Genomic DNA, 15,255 nt, shown 5'->3' on the forward strand with positions numbered 1-15,255 from the left:
TTATGCTTTGGATCTGTGCAATCCACATCTTAAGACTAGCTCTTTCCCCAATTGTTGACTTGCAAAGGTGTCTTTGTTCCTTTTGAAAGTTTACTTTTTAACTTTGATTTGTTGCAACTTTGGGAACTTTTTATCCTGGTTATTTTTCTCTCAAGGTGTTTGTCGGATGCTGGGTGGGGGGTTGGGAGGTGTTGCAACGGAAGATCCGATCATTTTCCTTACTTTCCACTGACATGTAATTCTTTTGTATTCGCAGGGACACACTTCGCGAGTAATGCATCTTCACCATTAGCAGGAGTTGTGGACATTAACCTTTCACCTTTGACCTCAGCTGCAAACCTCCTACAGCAGACGGAAGATGCCCTTCCTTCAATCCCATTTGACGACATGTTTGTCAATCTGTCTCCCCCGCTGTTTCAGGATTATCATTTTGGTTTAGACGAAGGGGAGGGGATCAGCGAGTTGTTTGACTGTGACTTTGACACGTTACAGCCTCTGGAGTTCTGAATGAGTATTTGTAGGTAAGTTTAAAAAGCAAGTCTGTATTATCCTGCACCTGGAATGTTTGAGAACTCTTTTCTCCCGTTCCTTCACGTTGCCTATCGGAATTAGCTGGATTTATCCAAGTTGCTCTCTCGACCACTCCAGGACAAAGGCTTCTTATTCTGTATCTATTGCAGCTGGGCCAGTCGTGGGTGGCTGAGGAAATGTTGGGTGAATATTTCTGGTTGGCGTGAATTTGATCATTCCATGTTTTCCGCTGTGTGCAAATGTGCCCTTTCTGATTGTGTGTCTCCCCACACCACAGGAGCACAAGTGCATTTCTTTCTCCCCCTGCCCCTTTCCTCCTCTCCCTGGTTATCTGCGTGTGCAATTCGCAGCGCTCCAGCCTGACTAAATGAATGGGTCACTCTGAGACTGCGAGAGTGGCGTGCAAGACCCTTGCTCGGGGTGTATTTTCCTCACCTTGTGGGGCCTAGTTTGACTTGAGTGTGTAAATGACGGATGCAGGGGCTGGGGCAGTATTACAGTACGTGTGTGTGTCATTGCGTGAACTATAAATGACATTTAAAGGTATCTGGTTCAACGTGTGCCTGCTCCCAGAGCTATTCCCTTAAAGCCCTTGCTCCAGATTCCCCCCACCCCACCTCTAGAAAAGCACAGCCAGTGCAGTCACTGAACACTGATTCCAAAGTATTTCAGTTTTCAACTTGCAAGAGGTGCCTGAGATGCAGTTTACCTTGCTGCCCAGAGCTGGTGGAGTTGCTAACTTGTTAAGTTAAAGAATTTGGGAATTATGATCATTTTGGGGAATTTTAGAATTGGAAGGCTGCAAAGCAGAAGCCAATCCCCTCCTGTGATTGCTGTTTCTCCCCCAGGGGGAATTTCTAATTTCCCCTCGTCCCATTCACAAACGTGTGAATTTATGTGCGCATTGGTGCTGATTTTGGCAGGAACCCTTGATGGGAACTGGTGGAGACTGGCTTAACTCATTTCATTAACACCACTTCTGTTGAATGGCGAGATCCAGCCATGGGTGTGGGAGCATAGTGTAAAACTTTAGATGTTTCAAGCCCTTTTGCAGCAACCCCCAGCACCCTGCACCACCACCCCACCACCCCTCCCCACCGACATGCACTTTCGCGCACACGTGTGCACGCGATGGATTGCTATCCGTGCTCCTGTGGGAATGGTTGTTCTTCGTGGTCCCTCCACCAACTCCAACCAGGGGTATTGGCACAGGTGCCAGTGTGCTGGAAGGCCAGCCATTGTCACTGCTGGCTGCACTTTACCCAAGAGTGAATGGATTAGCACACACAGGGCCTGGTGTGGAGCAGGACTGCTGATGTCTTTCCATGGGGTACAGTCAGACGGTCAGTAATCCTCCCAGTACCTCGGGTGGTGGTGGCAGCTGGGAGAAAATCTCTTGCTGAATGTTGTTGGGGGAGGTGCTTTATGTGGAAAATTCCGCTCCCCCCTCCCTATCCCCCACACCGAGGGAACAACACTGTACACCGAAGCTCAGTTGGAAATGGTCAACAGACAAACCAATCATTCCAGCCGTTAGCATTTACTGGGTTCACTCCCAAAGGCTGACACGCCCTGCAGTCCATATTCCCGCCTGGTTGCTAATAGATTAGAGGTTACACTGACGGATCTAGCAGAATTGGGGCGTATCGAGAGAGAGAGCGAGAGAGACAGCTCCTTGTTTGCGGAGGATACTGAAAGCAGATCTCCTATATCTCTCACACTGAAGCAAGCTCTTTGTTCTGTGTGTGGTTTTTATTTTGCTGCAAAAGTATTTTTTTAAAATAATTCCCTGCTCGATCCCATTTTCTTTTCCCTGCTGTTTATTTTCCATCCTGTGGCTGAAGCTCCTCCCTGTTAAGCTACTTTCCGAATATTCCTGACGTTCCTGGAGCTTTTCCTAGTGTATATTTTTCAGGTGCTGTTCATGCCACAAAGTGGCCTTTCTGGGGGCTGACCCCCTGGAACCCCATGCGCTTCTTGAACTTGGAGTGTCGCTGTGACTGACTTCTCTGTTAACATTGCTTAAAGCAACCCCCAGCCCCTCTCCTGGACTACCAGCGCTGTGAACTCTTGAGGGGACAAACAATATGTGACAGTGCAAGTAGTTACTTTACAAGAAGAAACTGTTCCTGCTGCCCAAGGCACTTCAATCTTTTTATTTTGAGTTGGGGTGCGACAGGAAGGAGTGCTGTGCCGTTTACTGGAGCGGTGCTGATGCTGCGTTGCCATGGTAATGCAGCTTGAGGGGCCTAGTGCTGTGGAAGTCACCCCAGTGGGTGCAGTTGGGGCCCAGACATTGCGGTAACCACGGCGCTTATTTTAAAAGTTCATATTGGAAGCCGACTGCATGGGCAAAGTAACCGTCTTGGCTGTTTTTTTAAAATTCATTCATGGGATGTGGGCGTCGCTGGCTATGCCAGCATTTATTGCCCATCCCTCATTGCCCTTGAAAAGATGGTGGTGAGCTGCTGCCTTGAATCGCTGCAGTCCATGTGGGGTAGGTATACCCACAGTGCTGTTAGGAAGGGAGTTCCAGGATTTTGACCCAGCGACAGTGAAGGAACGGCGATACAGTTCCAAGTCAGGATGGTGTGTGACTTGGAGGGGAACTTGCAGGTGGTGGTGTTCCCATGCATCTGCTGCCCTTGTCCTTCTAGTTGGTAGAGGTCATGGGTTTGGAAGGTGCTGTCTAAGGAGCCGTGGTGAGTTGATGCAGTGCATCTTGTAGATGGTACACACTGTGTGTCGGTGGTGGAGGGAGTGAATGTTTGTGGATGGGGTGCCAATCAAGCAGGCTGTTTTGTCCTGGACGGTGTCGAGCTTCTTGAGTGTTGTTGGAGCTGCACCCATCCAGGCAAGTGGAGAGTATTCCATCACACTCCTGACTTATGCCTTGTAGATGGTGGACAGGCTTTAGGGAGTCAGGAGGTGAGTTACTTGGCACAGGATTCCTAGCCTCTGACCTGCTCTTGTAGCCATGGTATTTTTATTGCTACTCCAGTTCAGTTTCTGGTCAATGGTAGCCCCTAGGATGTTGATAGTGGGGGATTTAGCGATCGTAATGTAATTGGATGTCAAGGGGAGATGGTTAAATTCTCTCTTGTTGGAGATGGTCATTGCCTGGCACTTGTGTGGTGCAAATGTTACTTGCCACTTATCAGCCCAAGCCTGGATAATGTCCAGGTCTTGCTGCATTTCTACACGGACTGCTTCAGTGTTGCGAATGGTGTTGAACATTGTGCAATCATCAGCGAACATCCCCATTTCTGACCTTATGACTGAAGGAAGGTCATTGATGAAGCAGCTGAAAATGGTTGGGCCTAGGACACTACTCTGAGGAACTCCTGCAGTGATGTCCTGGAGCTGAATTGATTGACCTCCAACAACCACAACCATCTTCCTTTGTGCTAGGTATGACTCCAGCCAATGGAGGGTTTTCCCCCTGGTTCCCATTGACCTATGTTTTGCTAGGGCTCCTTGATGCCATACCTGGTCAAATGCAGCCTTGATGTCAAGGGCAGTCACTCTCACCTCACCTCTTGAGTTCAGCTCTTTTGTCCATGTTTGAACCAAGGCTGTAATGAGGTCAGTAACTGAGTGACCCTGGCGGAACCCAAACTGAGCGTCAGTGAGCAGGTTATTGCTAAGCAAGTGCTGCTTAATAGCACTGTTGATGACACCTTGATCACTTTACTGATGATTGAGAGTAGAGTGATGGGGCGGTAATTGGCTGGGTTGGATTTGTCCTGCCTTTTGTGTACAGGACATACCTGGGCAATTTTCCACATTGCTGGGTAGATGCCAGTGTTGAAGCCGTACTGGAACATCTTGGCTAGGGGCGCGGCAAGTTTTGGAGCACAGGTCTTCAGTACTATTGCCGGAATACTGTCAGGGCCCATAGCCTTTGCAGTATCCAGTGCCTTCAATTGTTTCTTGATATCACGTGGAGTGAATCGAATTGGCTGAAGTCTGGCATCTGTGATGGTGGGGACTTCAGGAGGAGGCCGAGATGGATCATCAACCCGGCACTTCTGGCTGAAGATTGTTGCTATTGCTTCAGCCTTATCTTTTGCGGTGATGTGCTGGGCTCCCCCATCATTGAGGATGGGAATATTTGTGGAGCCACCTCCTCCAGTTAGTAGTTTAATTGTCCACCACCATTCACTGCTGCATGTGACAGGACTGCAGAGCTTGGATCTGATCCGTTAGTTATGGGATCGCTTCGCTCTATCGCATGCTGCTTAAGCGGGTTGGCACGCAAGTAGTCCTGTGTTATAGCTTCACCAGGTTGAATCTCATTCTGAGGTATGCCTGGTGCTGTTCCTGGCATTCCAGTGGCAACTCCCGGTTATTCTATCTGGAGGCTGTGACGGACCTAGCCCCTTTTGGGGAAAGGGAAGAGGAGGGGCAGCAATGGTCCCCAACCAAGCCAGTGGGACTAACCCCCCCCCCCCCCCCCCCCTTTTGCCCTCCAGGTACCCCATCCCCACTTACCCAGGAAGCAGTGGCATACTCCTGTTGCCAGGGCGATTGTCCACAGACTGTTGTGGTGCTGCCTCTTATCCTGAGAGCTTGGGTCATGAGTTTAAATGGTGAGCACAGGCCCTGAAGAGAGAGAACTTGTATTTATACAGCGCCTCTCGTGACACTCAACAAAAACAACAGCAACTTGTATTTATATAGCGCCTTTAATGTAATAAAACATCCCAAGGCGCTTCACAGGAGTATTATGAAACAAAATATGTCACTGAGCCACATAATGAGATATTGATATAAGGAGTGTCTTAAAGGAGGAAAGCAAGGCGGAGAGATGTAGGGAGGAATTTCTACACATTGGGGCCCAGGCACTTGGAGGTGTAGCCACCAATGGTGGAGTGATTAAAATCGGGAATGCTCAAGAGGCAGAATGAGAGGAGTGGAGGTCTCTTGGAGGGTTGTGGGGCTGGAGGAGATTACAGAGATTGGGAGGGGCGAGGCCATGGAGGGATTTGAAAATGAGGATGAGAATTTTAAAAATCAAGATGTTGCTTAACTGGGAGGCAATGTAGGTCAGCAAGCACAGGAGTGATGGGGGAATGGGACTTAGTGCAAGTTAAGACAAAGACAGCAGAGGTTTGGATAACCTCATGTTTATAGAGGATAGAATGTGGGAGGCGGCTAGGAGGGCATTGGAATAGTCAAGTCTAGTGATAACAAAGGCATGAATGAGGGTTTCAGCATTAGATGAGCTGAGAGGGACGAAGTCGAGCGCTGTTGGAGGTGGAAATAGGTGGTCTTAGTGATGGCACGAATATGAGGTCAGAAGCTCATCTCGGGGTCACGTGACACCAAGGTTGTGAACAGACTGGTTTAATCTCAGACTGTTGCCTGGGAGAGGGATGGAGTCGGCAGCAAGGGAACAGAGTATGGATCAGGGACTGAAAACAATGGCTTCAGTCTTCCCAATATTTAATTGGAGGGAACTGCTCATCCAGTACTGGATGTCGGATAAGCAGTCTGATAATTCAGCAACAGTGGATGAGTCGAGAGAGGTGCTGGTGAGGTATAGCTGGGTGTCGTCAGCGTACATGTGAAAACTAACGAATAAATCTGGACGTTGCAGATCAGTAAAGTGCTTTCGAAAGAATCGCTGTTGTAATGTTGAAAATGGCAGCAGCCAATTTGCGTACAGCAAGCTTCCACAAACAGCATGTGGTAACGGCCCGATAACACACTTTAATGATGTTTGTTGAGGGATAAGGATTGGCCCTGAACTCCCGTCTGAGCAGTGGAACATTCTAGAGTGGCTCAGTGTGGAGATTCCTCCGACTGGATGTTACTGAGCTCGCCTTTTTGTTTACCATTGTCTGTTTTGTTTTTCCTGTTTTAAGAGAAAGCAAAAGATATTGAAATCCAAGCAGAACTTTCCCTGGCTTCCTTGCCTGATTAAAATCTGCCTGCTTTCAGCTGCGCTGTTTGCTACAGCCTGGCATCTCCAATGTATAGAAACTACTCCGTGAATCTTCTGGTTTCAGTGGCATTGTGCAGTGACTGGATTTTTTTTGTTGTTGTTGCTGACTTTTAAAATAGTGCGGGTTATTTTTCCTTCATCACTCTCCGTTTTCCTGAGAACAGCAGCAAAAACTCTCCCTCTCCACAAACCCCCTCAACCTAGACAGCTCCTGGGTGAAAACCATGCCTGTTTTCTCAACAGTATTTCTCAATGCTACTTGGGGGCTGGGTGGGGGAGGATTCCTGAGCAATATTTCACTATTCTTTGGGAAGAGCCTGTTCTGAGATGGAAATCCCCTGGATATACTTCCAGCCTAGGAACGATGGGCTGAATGGTCTCCTAAGCTGTAGAATCTTATGATTCCAGGTTGGAGAATTCTCCCTCCCTTCCAAACTGCCAACTCCTGATGTAAAGTCTCTCTGCTGCTCGCTGCTAGTCTCGCATCACGCACTTGCCACTTTAGGGAAATGATTATTGTTTGGATTTGTGTTGTTGAGTCACCTCAGGTGGTATTAGTGTGTAATCACCTGCCTGCCTGCATCTTATGAAGTCTTGTGTCGTACCCTGTCTGTCTCCTGTGATTTATTTAATGGACACTTCTCTTAAGCTTTTATCTGAATTTAATTTTCTCGCACGTTAACCAGAGAGAATGCTTCAGGTGTCCCTCCCTCGCTCTCCCAACCCCCCCCGACTCACCCTTCTTCATTTCCCACAGCAGTGGTCTATGAAGTGACAGTAAATCAGAAAGGTCCCAGAATATTATTGACCCCACTTCAGATCAAGCTGAGGGGAATATTTAGGGCATAAACTGTGATAGTGGATCTGTCTGGATCAGTGTTTTTTTAAATGTTCCTGTTCAATCAATTAATCAGTCTATTTTTTTTTCCCTTCACCATTCTATCCTGAAGGCAGTGGTTCCTTGTTAGATATTTTCATGGCGAAATATTCAACTGTGAAGAGCATCACAGCTGAGCCCTGGTCCCCTGCCCAACCAAAGTCCTCACATAAACACTTTTCCAATAGGGGTGGCTGGATAGCAAAGGGGTACAGATTCCCTGCAAGCCGTCCTGTCCAGTATAGTAACCCAAACCTAGTGGTTTACCCAGCACAGGCTGGAGGGCCAACCAGTGATTAAGCTGGGGGTCTTTTGGTTCAAATGAGCATCGACAAGGTGTTTCCACATGGTGTTGGGGGGGGTTTGCGGGCAAGATCAGAACTAGGGGCCATAAATATAAGATAGCCACTGATAAATCCAGTAGGGAATTCAGAAGAAACCTGTTTACCCAGAGAGTGATTAGAATGTGGAACTTGCCACCACTGGAATTGGTTGAGGCGAATGGCATGGATACATTTAAGAAGAAGCTGGATAAACACACGGGGGAGAAAGGAATATGCAGATAGGGTGAGCTGAAGGAGGGTAGGAGGAAGCCGATGTCAAGCAGAAACACTGGAATGGATCTGGCAGCATCTGTGGAGAGAGAAGCAGAGTTAACTTTTCAGGTCAGTGACCTTTCATCAGAACTGGCAAAGGTTAGAAATGTAACCGGTTTTAAGCAAATAAAGCGGGGGTAGGGCAAGAGATAACAAAAGGGAAGGTGTTGATGGGACAGGGTCACAGAGAATAACTGACAAGGTCAGGGGGCAAAGGTAAATGGTATGTAAATGGTGTGATGAAAGACAAAGCGTTAGTGCAGAGAGGGTGTTAAATGACAGAATAATGAAAGCCCTAGTCAAAAGCACAAACATGAATAAAAGTGGCACATGGTAAAAAGTAAAATTGAATGATGAAACAAACTAAAATAAAAATAAAAAAGGGGGGCCAGTCATGCTCTGAAATTCAATGTTCAGTTTGGCAGGCTGTAGTGTGCCTAATTGGTAAATGAGATGCTGTTCCTCGAGCTTGTGTTGATGTTCACGGGAACACTGCAGCAAGCCCAGGACAGAGATGTCGGCGTGAGAGCAGAGGGGGGGGGGGTTGAAATGGCAAGCGACAGGAAGCTCGGGGTCATGTCTTTGGACTGAGCGGAGGTGTTCCGCAAATCAGTCACCCAATCTGTGTTTGGTCTCCCCAATGTAGAGGAGACCGCATTGTGAGCAGCGAATACAGTATACTACATTGAAAGAAGTACAAGTAAATTGCTGCTTCACCTGAAAGGAGTGTTTGGGGCCTTGGATAGTGAGGAGAGAGGAGGTAAAAGAGCAGGTATTACACCTCCTGCGATTGCATGGGATGGCCAGTTCTGATGAAGGGTCACTGACCTGAAACGTTAACTCTGCTTCTCTCTCCACAGATGCCGCCAGACTTGCTGACTATTTCCAGCATTCCTTGTTTTTATTTCAGGTTTCCAGCATCTGCAGTATTTTGCTTTTATTATATACCACCATAGATCTGTTGGGCCTTTTGGCCTGTTTCTCTGCTCTACATTCTGCGACAGGTAGGAATTCACCAAATCAGTCTTCGAGTCCAACTCTACAGACAAGTAGTATTGACTGGCTGTTAGCTAATACCCAATGAGGCCTGTAAGCGAGGGTAATCAATGACTTTGAATTGGCTGCCCTCGTAACACCTCGTACATAGAATTTACAGCACAAATCAGGCTGATCGTTCCAACGGCGCATCCTCCCAACTCTGATCATCTGACTCCCGTTGTCATATCCTTCTATTCCCTTTCTCCCTCATGTGTTTATCTAGCTTCCCATTAAATGCATCTATGCCATTTGCCTCAACTACTCTTTGTGATAGTAAGCTCCACATTCTAATCACTCTCTGAGTAAGGAAGGTTCTGCTGAATTCTCTGTTGGATTTATTAGTGACTGTCTTTTATTTATGGACCCTAAAAATGATCTATTTTGTGTGGTGGATTTGGGTTCAGTGGGAGAGGGCAGGTTGAGTTGAGCCGGTAACAGGTGGTGGATGGAGGAGATGTCACGACATTGGACATGGAGACCAGAGGAGTTGGGCGACCTGCCCCTGCTGGGGGTGGGGGGGGACTAGGCAGCCTGCCCCCGGTGTTGGGGGCGGCGAGCGAACGGCCTACCCCTACTCCTGTTCTTGTTCTTTATGAATTGAAAGGGGATTACTGCTAGCCTGTGGTACCATCTATTTGCCCCTTTCCACTCCTCGTCCCACTTCTGCTTGACTTTGCCAAGGGATGACGAGATTGTGTCAGTAGTATGTGGTGGATAGTCAGGTGATTTTGCACACTCACTGGGACTGTTTCCCCTTCACAACCAGGGCGGCGCAGCCTCACAGCTCCAGTGACTTGGGTTCAATTCTGGGTACTGCCTGTGTGGAGTTTGCAAGTTCTCCCTGTGTCTGCGTGGGTTTCCTCCCACATGCCAAAGACTTGCAGGTTGATAGGTAAATTGGCCATTAGCAATTGCCCCTAGTATAGGTAGGTGGTAGGGAAATATAGGGACAGGTGGGGATGTGGTAGGAATGTGGAATTAGTGTAGTGTAAATGGGTCGGCACAGACTCGGTGGGCCGAAGGGCCTGTTTCAGTGCTGTATCTCTAAACTAAAGAAAACTCAAGTAAACTAAACTAAACCAGAAAGTAAGTGGTGAAATTCAAGACATGTTTTTGGGTGCTGCAGTATTAAAAATAAAACCCAAGGGGGGGTGAATGTATGAAAGAACTGTTACTGATCTTTCTTGTCAGGAACTCCGTGCTGCAGGTTTATGATCTTCCTTTTGCCTCCTGCCCTGAAAACACTGACTTGTGTACGGTACCACAACACCCAGTAACCTTGTGCTACGTAGCTGGGTTGCTAATGCTCCATTTGCCAGCCTACACAGAATGTCTTGGCAAAGTGATCGAGGCTGTTCTTGTTCTTGTTTGTATTCACACACTCTTCCCCATCAAACACTCCCAGGGCAAGATTATTTGAGGCAGGTTGCCGAAAATAATAACTAAGTCATCTGACAGAACAATTTCTACAATTGATTTTGACCGCGCCGTGAGGTTTAAATTCCCTGTCCTGCTGATCTTGATTGTTCCAGTAGGTGGGGCAAATGTGCAGCCTGGGACCAGGTGACTGGTACATTTAGTTTGTGCATAATTATTTTTCATGTTTATAAATTTTTGTGATCCGCATCCTGATATCCCACAGCTAATATTTAGAACTAAGGTGTACCTTAGTTTTCATAACCTGAGTTTAAGATGCACCAAGTGAACAATTACCAGTATTGCACTTCTATCTGAAGGCTTTCTTTCAATTTAAAACAAAACTTATCACCTGCTTTAATTCCCAAAAGGACGCATGTTAGGGGAGAGGGATTAGCATCACGCTGTCCTGGTGTCTCTCCCCAACCTCTCTCTCTCTCTCTTCTCTTCTACCCCACCCCCCACCCTGGGAGCAGGAGTAGGCCATTCAGCTCCTTGAGACTGCTACACCATTCAATAATAGCGTGGCTGATCTGATTGTGACCTTAACTCCACTTTCCTGACTGCCCCCCATAATCTTTGACTCCCTTGTAGATCAAAAATCTGTCAGCCTTGACAATAACTCAGCCTTGAACATATTCAGTGACCCAGCCTCCACTGTTCTCTGGGGACGAGAATTCCAAACACTCACAACCCTTTGAGAGAAGAAATTCCTCCTCATCTCTGTCTTAAATGGGAAATCCTTTATTCTGAAACCGTTCCCCCGGTTCTAGATTCCCCCACGAGGGGAAACATGCTCTCAGCATCTACCCTGTCAAGCCCCCTCGGAATCTTTTATGTTTCAATAAGATCACCTCTCGTTCTTCTAAACCCCAATAAGTATAGGCCCAACCTGCTCAACCTTTCTGAATAAGACAACCCTTTCATCCCAGGAATCAGCCTAGTGAACCTTTTCTGAACTGCTTCCAATGCAAGTATATCCCTCCTTTAGTAAGGAGACTAAAACTGTACACCGTACTGTAGGTGTGGTCTCACCAATGCCCTGCACAGTTGTAGCAAAAATTCCCTACTTTATACTCCATCCCCCTTGAAATAAAAACCAACATTCCATTTGCCTTCCTAATTACTTACTCTACCTGCATGCTAACGTTTTGTGATTCATGTACGAGGACACCCAGATCCCCCACACCACAGCATTCTGTAGTGTCTCCATTTAAATAATCTGCTTTTCTATTCTCCCTGCCGAAGTGGACAGCCTCCCATTTACTCACATTATACTTTCTCTTTCTCTCCCCTTTTTTCTCTCTTCCCCCTCTTCTCCCTCTCTTTCCCCCCTCCCATCGCTTGGAATTGTTTTTTTTTAACCAGCTATTTACTTAGTTACCATGACAATGTCCCCTTCATGACTGCTGTAGCGTTTAAAGAACCAAGTCCAGATCCTTTCTGTGAAGTGAGGACGTTATTCACAAAAGAGACATTTTTAGAATAATAAGCGGTTTTAAATTTATCAAGCAGCAGTCGGCAAGTGGAAGACTGCTCATTCCCCTTTCTCCTTAGCCCAGGCCTACTGAAACCCGCACCTTGATGGAGATCCTGTTGAATGTATATATCTGTAGAGGCAGTGCACCTATCCGTGAAGCACTGGGTTTGACTATTTGGGGAGTGTGCAGCCTATTATTGAGTTCCTGGTTAGCCTTAACTTATTTTGTTTTAAGCGTGTACCTAATTATACCTCATCGATATCACTTAAACTGACACGACCACAGGGACTTCAAAATGAATGGGACAGTTTTGCAATCCTGTTTCCACTGGGCAGTGATGGAGGGAAGGGACTTTAAAAGGTGTGTGAGTTATGTCTTCCAATTTTCTCTCCGCCCTTCCTCCTTTCCCACCCCCCCCACCAGTAGGTGCTGACTGTGAGTGGGTACTGTTTCGTGGCTGCCCTCTTGTGCCTCTGCCTGGTAGGCATTCTTCACATGTGTAGTACAGGCAATGAGGCTATTCGACTGTGGAATACCATCACGGTCCTTGTCCTTGCCCAACGTGCTTTGCAACAGGAGTCCCTTGACCTCCTGTGGGAGCCAGGAGGTCCAGTTGATATAGAGTCATTACAACACAGAAGGAGGCCATTCGACCCTTCGAGTCCATGCTGTGTTCCTATCCCTCCCCAGCCTCTTCTCGTTGATCTAATGGGGTTGAAGCTGTTACCCAGGCATAAAATGTGCAGCTTAAACACCCCCCCCCCCCCGTACCTTGCAGCATACAGCACACATCTTTATGTAACAGGCTCCGTTGAGAACTTGGGGGAGGGAAAGGCTGCTTACGATGTTCGTAGGTGGAATTGCAAATTATGGCGAGCTGGCAGACGTCCGAGCTGAGTGGTGCCGAATGTGTGCCCCGTGTGTGCTCTTAGAACGATCCGTGTATATCTGGATTAACTGAATGTCTCTCCTAGAATTTTATTTTCTGAGTCACTGATTGAAGCTGACAATTGACTGATCTGAGTTCATTCTGTTTTGGTTTAGTAAAAAGACATCTGTTGCTTGTGTATGTTTGTATGTGTTTGTGTTGTGTACATGTGTATGTATATATTTAAAATATATAATATATTTTGTTTGTATAAAGTTTTAATATGAAAATGAAAAAAACTGAAAAACAAATGTCTCTTTTTTTTTTTTGCATCCTAAAACAAAAATGCAGCAACCAATTTGTGCACAGCAAGGTCCCACAATCCGCATTGTGACAATGATCAGATAATCTGTTTCTTTTAGTGATGTTGTATAATGGATAAGTATTGGCCCAGTCAACAGGGAGAACTGACCTTTCTTTCAAAATAGGGCTGTGCATTTTTTTTTTTTTTTATTCTGCCCACCTGAGAGGGCAGATAGGTTTAACATTTCATCCAAAAGAAAGCACCACCAACAGTATAGTACTCACTCCTTACTGAACTGAGTTGTTGGCCTGGATTATGTGCACAGGTTTCTGATGTAGGACTTGCACCTTCAATCTTCTGACTCGGAGGCCAGTACAACTTGTTGAGCCAAGTCTGACACTCGGATCATGGCTGGAGAACCCAGCTAGCACTTTCTGCGCCTGTTCACTGGAGAACAAGGGCTTCCACACAATTGGTAGATGAGCACAGTCCCTGCTATTGTAAAGTATTTGTCAGTATATACTGCTGCCATAACCTCTGGAGCCATCCAAGGATCTTCCCTTGACCCCCTCCTATTTCTCATCGACCTGCTGCTCCTTGTAACGGTCCATGTGTACGCCTACGACACCCAGCTCTACCTCTCCAAAACCTCTCAACCCCTCCATTGTGTTGTCGGGCTGCTTGTTGGACATCCAGTACTGGGTGAGCAGAAATTTCCTTCAGTTAAACACTGGGAAGACCAAAGCCATTGTCTTCAGTGCCCACCACAAATTCTGTTCCCCAGCTACTGATTCCATCACTTTCTCTGGCTACTGTCTGAGGGGGAAACCAGACTATTTGCAACCTTGGTGTCATAATTGATCCTGAGATGAGCTTCCAACTACTACCCCCCTCACCCCAATATCGTCTCCAGTATCAACATTGCCGGCTTCTATCTCCATAACATCTCCCGTCTTTGCCCCTCAATCTATATTGATTCCTGTCTGCCAGTGCCTCAATATTAATCTTTTTTTATCTGTTCGGGGGATGTGGGCATCACTGGCTATGCCAGCATTTATTGCCCATCCCTAATTACCCTCGAGAAGGTGGTGGTGAACTGCTTTCTTGAACTGCTGCAGTCCTTGGGGTGTAGGTACACCAACAGTGCTGTTAGGAAGGGAGTTCCAGGATTTTGACCCAGCGACAGTGAAGGAACGGCAATATAGTTCCAAGTCAGGATGGTGTGTGGCTTAGAGGGGAACTTGCAAGTGATGGTGTTACCATGCATCTGCTGCCCTTGTCCTTCTAGGTGGTAGAGGTCATGGGTTTGGAAGGTCCTGTCGAAGTGCTGTGTTCAATTTCCTCCATGGTCCCGTTCCTATCTCTGCAATGTCATTCAGCCCTACAATCCTCAGATATCTACACTCCTCCAATTCAGGCCTCTTGTACAACCCCAATTTTCATCACTCTGCCATTGGTGGCCGTGCCTTCAGGAGTCAAAGCCTTAACCTCTGGAATTCCCTACCTAAATCTCTTTGTCTCTCTATCTCTCATCCTTTAAGATGTCCTGACCACTGCTTGTAATGGGTTGCATTAAGATGCTTATTAATGAAGATTTGCATTTATAGAGTGCCTTTCACAACCATAGGCTTTCCCACAGTGCTTTACAGCCAATGAAGTACATTTGAAGTGTAGTCACTGTTGTAATGAAGAAAATGTAGCAGCCAATTTGCACACAGCAAGCTCCCACAAACAGCAATGTGATCATAACTAGATAATCTGTTTTTGTAATGTTTGCGGCTAAATATTGGCCAGGGCACCAGGGTCAATCCCCTGCTCTTTGAAGTAGTGTCATGGGATCTTTTACATCCATCTGAGGGGGCCGATGGCTTCAGTTTAACATCTCATCTGAAAGACAGCACCTCCAACAGTGCAGCACTCCCTCAGTACTGCAGTGTCAGATTTTTGTGCTCAAGTGGGACTTGAATCCACAACCTTCCGAGTCAGAGTCACCCGCCGAGCCACCGCTGGCATTCAGGTTATGAATTAGGTGAGTCACTATCTCTTGAGTCCATATGCCTGTATTGAAGTGAAGAATAAAGATGATCCTAAGCCTAACACTGACTAATGCTGGGATACAGTCCCAAAGATGCACACCCCAGTGATTGTTCCTCATGGGTGAGCCCAGACAGTGAAGGCCAGCGAACTATTTTAT

The 15,255-nt window shown here is 46.8% G+C and overlaps 1 protein-coding gene across 3 annotated transcripts in view; it reads left to right on the forward strand.

Annotated features, from left to right (window-relative positions):
• The window catches only part of LOC137378336 (transcription factor E2F1-like), a 42,004-nt gene that overhangs the window by 24,270 nt on the left and 2,479 nt on the right, over window positions 1–15,255 (forward strand). For 2 of the 3 annotated variants that reach the window (XM_068048593.1, XM_068048595.1), the window contains exon 7: window positions 257–12,983. In XM_068048593.1, the coding sequence (XP_067904694.1) occupies window positions 257–507 (251 nt within the window). In that variant the 3' untranslated portion in view covers window positions 508–12,983. Of the gene's footprint in view, window positions 1–256; window positions 12,984–15,255 lie in introns of those variants that run through there. The other variant, XM_068048594.1, reaches the window with a different exon arrangement.

This window comes from Heterodontus francisci, chromosome 16, assembly GCF_036365525.1.
Source record: "Heterodontus francisci isolate sHetFra1 chromosome 16, sHetFra1.hap1, whole genome shotgun sequence".
Lineage (NCBI taxonomy): Eukaryota > Metazoa > Chordata > Chondrichthyes > Heterodontiformes > Heterodontidae > Heterodontus > Heterodontus francisci.